This window comes from Corapipo altera, unplaced genomic scaffold (assembly GCF_003945725.1).
Source record: "Corapipo altera isolate COAL_440 unplaced genomic scaffold, ASM394572v1 50277, whole genome shotgun sequence".
Taxonomy (NCBI): Eukaryota; Metazoa; Chordata; class Aves; order Passeriformes; family Pipridae; genus Corapipo; species Corapipo altera.
The window spans coordinates 1-4,633 of record NW_020886911.1 but is presented as its reverse complement, the minus strand read 5'-3'; the positions used below and the strand labels follow the sequence as shown (position 1 = coordinate 4,633).

Below are 4,633 nucleotides of genomic sequence, written 5' to 3'. Positions count from 1 at the left end.
CTACCTTGAAGTACAAACTTGTGCTCAGGCATAAGCTCAGGGCTTATATATCATGTCCAAGGCCAGCTGCTCTCCCTGCCAAGGGACACTTCAGAAAACACAGCCCTTGGCTATATGGGGTTCTGCAGCTTTGGGATTTAGTGGTTGCTAAATGGTCTCTGGGTGATGGGCATATCCCATTGCCGAGAAGTCAACACGAAACCATGTTTTCACGGGTGTCATATACCTTCCTGTGAGTTGCTAATGGTGGAAATGAGGTAATAAGGCTTTTAAATTCATACATTTTTTCAAACTGGTCAAGGGGAGGAGGAATGAAGGGAAGAACCACAATGGTTGTCTTTGTTGCAGTGTTCAGGATGTGGCCCTTCTGCCCTTTCCCTGCAACCCAGATGTTGATGGGTGCTAGACCTCTACGGCCCATCATTGCAGCCCAAAATCTGTGGGGCAGATGGGTGAAGGGAGACTCTCCAGTTTGTGGAGGGCTGCAGAGGAGGGTCACAGGGCAGCCCCACATCGACCTCAGTCACGAGGCATCGCACAGATCTGGAAGGGCTTGGGGCAGCGTGTGAGGCTGAGTGTGAAGGCGAAGGTCAGCGCGGCGTCTGCTGGCGCCTGGAAGGTGAACTTCTGCAGGAGGGCTACGAAGAAGATGAAGAGCTCAGTCCTGGCGAGCTGCTCCCCGGGACAAGCCCTCTTGCCTGAAAAGGAGCAAAAAATAATCCAAAAGACTCCTGAGTGAGCTCCAGCCACCTCTGACTCTCCTCTCGCCCGCGCCGCCTCGCACAGGCTGCTGCGGCTTTTCTTCCTGGAAAGGTTAGGTGGCAATGTTCACCCACACAATCTGCTCAAACCTTACCGAGAAGTTTACTGCTGAGCAAACTGCGGCTGCTCAGATAGACAGAGAGGGGAAACGGTGAAAAAACCCCAGTTATGCAACTTGTGCAAGAGGAAAAAGGCTTATTTTCTTTATCCTGCAATAACAAAGTTGATTTCCCTCCTGCTCCGAGCAGTCAGTATTAACAGTGACTGGGACTTTCACTGTGGGGATGGGCTGGAAGCTGGACAGGAGCAGTGCCCCCTACTCTATAAGCTGTGTCTTGGGGAAAAAAAATTAAAGCATTGCAAAAAGGAAAGCCACCTCCCCATCCATCATCCTACCTGCAGAGAAGGGCAGAAAAGCCTCCCGCCTCCTGTACTGGCCGTTTTCCAGGAAATGTTCAGGATTAAAGGTGTCTGGAGTCTCCCACACGTTTTTGTCGAACATTATCGAAGTCAGGCTGGTCATCAGAGTGGTGCCCTGCGAGAGGTGGGGAAAGCGGGCGATTACGTGGCAGAGAAGAGCCAAAGTGTTGTCAGACCGCGTTATTATTAGCTCTGTTCCACACACAGTGTAAACTACATTTTCTTAAGGGCAAAATGTGGTTTGTTTTTTTTTTTTCCCCTAAGCCATGTAATTAAATGAGGATGAAAACCTACAGGACTGTTCACTTCTGTGTGTCTTTAAGTATCACCATAGTGTTGATCCACACCTTGAGCTGCTGTAACAGGTGATGTTACTATAAACCAACTTTAAATTGGTAACACTGCAATCCCATAGGAATTTGAAGCAATTAAATCAAATACTTTTCAATCAGTTTGTTTTATTGAGCCTTAAAAAAACCCCAGACTTGATCTGGTTTATCTCCACATCCTCCATCAGGAAGAGAAATATTCTAATCAATGTGGAGGAAAACACCCAGATTTTTTATTTCTAATTTTCCTTGATGCAACCAGCCATATAGATTGAAGAGTCTAGATGTATCTAAATCTAATATTTGCTTTCATAATTGCAACACAATGTGCGTGCAACAATACCCACTACCTGGCTTTAATCAAGTTCTGGTTTTAATAGATGATTTTTAATACTCTGTGGAATTAACAAACACAAACTATTTGATTTCCTGTGTTTCTTGGCCCTCTATTCCCATAATGTGTGGAATATAAAATTACAAAATTTTAAAGGATAAATCTTTTAAAATTGGAAATTATGACCAACACCATAAGGATCTTACAATTCTCCTCTGAAAGGAACTGAGACCCATAACAGCCCCACACCCTCTATCAGGGGGGCTTGTATTTTCTATATAACAGTGATATCTCTGCAAGATCCTGCTGGTTGGTTCCCTTCCAGGTGAGATTTGGAATTTGGGCTGTGAAGACCCTGCTCTGGTAGGATGGAGGCTGGTGGACTGCACGCACTTTGGGCAGGTGGAAGCCGGCCAGGGTGGTGTCGCTGGTGGCCATCCTGGGCACCCCCAGTGGCACCACGTTGCCCATTCTCAGGACCTCGCTCAGCACCGCGCTGGTGTAGGGCATATTCTCCTTGTCGGCCATCGTGGGCTGGCGGGACTGGCCAAGCACCGTGTCGATTTCCAGCTGTACTTTCTCTGTGGAGAGCGAAAAAACAAAAACCTGTCTTCACAGAATCATAGGATTTTTAAGGTAGGAAAAACCCCTTAAGACCATTGAGTCAAACCATTAACCCAACACTACCAGACCACCACTAAACCGGGTCCCCAAGCACCATATCCATACTCCTTTAGGAAGATTTCCAGGGATGGTGATTCCATCATTTCCCTCTTCCAGCCTCTTTCAGGGCTTGACAACCCTTTCAGTGAAGAAATTTTCTCTAATATCTAATCTAAACTTCCCCTGGCACAACTTGAGGCTATTTCCTCTTCTCCAATCACCTATTCCTTGGGAGAAGAGACCGACCCCCACCTGGTTACAACCTCCTTTCAGGGAGTTGTAGAGTATGAGAAAGTCTCCCCTGAGCCCCCCAAGCCTCCTTTTTTCCAGGCTAAACCCTCCCAGCTCCCTCAATCACTCATTCAGAAAATTCCCAATAAGATACCTGGAGCACAGGCATATCCAACACATGGCAAAGCTGGGATAACTCTATTCCCTGAGTTTCACTTATCTAGTTTTGGGCTAAGCAAAGGACCCGTCCGTGGCCCTACCCTGGATATGGGGGTACATGGCCATGTAGAGCACGGCCCAGCGGATGGCAGTCGCCGTTGTCTCAGTCCCAGTTAAGAACAGGTCCAAGGTGGAGCACAACAGATTTTCCTCATGGAAATATGAGCTGGTATCACCCTTAAACTTAGGAGAAAAACATGGCAATGAAAACTCTTATTAAGGAGGGCACGATGCTTTCAAAAACCCGATCCAGAACCACTGGTACGTAACCTAAATCCTGCTGCTCCTTTGTTATCTACCAACTCTGGACTTGGAAATTTCTAGCTCTTATTTTCACTGAATTTTAAGTTCTATGGACTGTTTTGAAAGACAATCTGGATGCTGTAGAGCAATTCTTGAATGAAGGTATTGTTTTTAAATGTCAAGTTTCCCAATAGCAAACACAGGTCTGAGAGCTCTCGTGTAAACCTGAACATGTTCCCTGAGAGTCCTCCTACGCCATGTAACAGAGTGAAAAAGGCAAGAAGACAAAGTGTAAATACTTTCAAACAGAAAAAAAAAAAATCTATGTGTTTTCAAAGCGATCGGGCTCCTGCTGTTTCTGGAGTTTGACATGGGAGAGGTAGGGAGGAGAAGGCATGAGGAGCGTGAGGCATAAGCGCCCCTGACAAAACAGACTTGAGTCTTCTCTGCTCATTCTGTGGGTTAATCTTTCAGTGGCTTTAGGCATTTCCCTCCTACCTTTTCTATTTCCCTCAGGTAACAGTCAATATAATCTCCTGCCTCGGACTGGTCCAAATGCTCCTTGTGCTTTGCGATCACACCTTTCACAAAATATCGAAGTTTCTCCCAGTGCCTGAAGATTTTCTTGAAGGGTCCTGGCAGCCAGCTCATGACCAAAGGAAAAGCGTTATACAGCTGGTGAGAAATCAAACAGAGCAGAAGAGCATTTCTTGAGTTCGAAAAGAGCAGGTATCATAGTTGAGATTATAGGACAATTTATTAACTCCACTTGCTGCCAGGAAGAAACATCAGTTTTGCTACAAAGGTCCAATTTGTGCAAATCTATTATGTAAACAAGTACAAACAAGATAAGAATGGCCCAGATGTTTTCTGCTGATAAAATTCTCTGATTGCACCAAATGTGAGGTGGCCACAGATGAGGTGGGTGCAGATCAGCTCTTTAGTGCCCTCATGGAGGGGACAGAGATCAGACCTGACCCATGGTATGTGGCCATACAGGAACTACATTTACATTGTTCTTTGTCTATGTAACACATAAGATTGAGTTTACAATCCTGTAGTATTTTTTCCCCCATATGCCCAAATTATTTTAACTTACTTCCTTGCTTTCCTGATAGATTTGTGTATGTTTCCAGTCTAATGTAGAACAATACTTTTGGAAATTTTTCTTATAATGTGACCTTTTCTACAGGGAAAAGGAGATTATATCAGTGCCTTAGAAACTCCCGTTTCTGAGCTCTTACATGCAGCTGAAGCTAGAAAAACATCCAACTCTCTTTACCTGGCCCCAGAAACTTCCAATGAGTAGCAGTGTTTCAGCCAGCAAGTGCAGTAATTCCTGGAAACGGTTGTCATGGTAGTCAAAGCGGTTCCCAAAAGTTATAGAACAGATGATGTTTGAAACAGCACCATTAATTTTGTAGTGAGGGTC

The 4,633-nt window shown here is 45.3% G+C and overlaps 1 protein-coding gene across 1 annotated transcript; it reads right to left on the bottom strand.

The window, feature by feature from the left end:
• Window positions 1-435: 435 nt before the first annotated feature.
• On the bottom strand, window positions 436-4,627 carry LOC113941401 (cytochrome P450 2J2-like; the record flags this gene model as incomplete). The annotated part of the gene is made up of 6 exons (XM_027632554.1): window positions 436-698; window positions 1,159-1,297; window positions 2,239-2,426; window positions 3,000-3,141; window positions 3,700-3,876; window positions 4,484-4,627. Coding segments are annotated over 6 exons (969 nt in total), but the record flags the coding sequence as incomplete, so codon positions are not given.
• Between the last annotated feature and the right edge of the window lie 6 nt (window positions 4,628-4,633).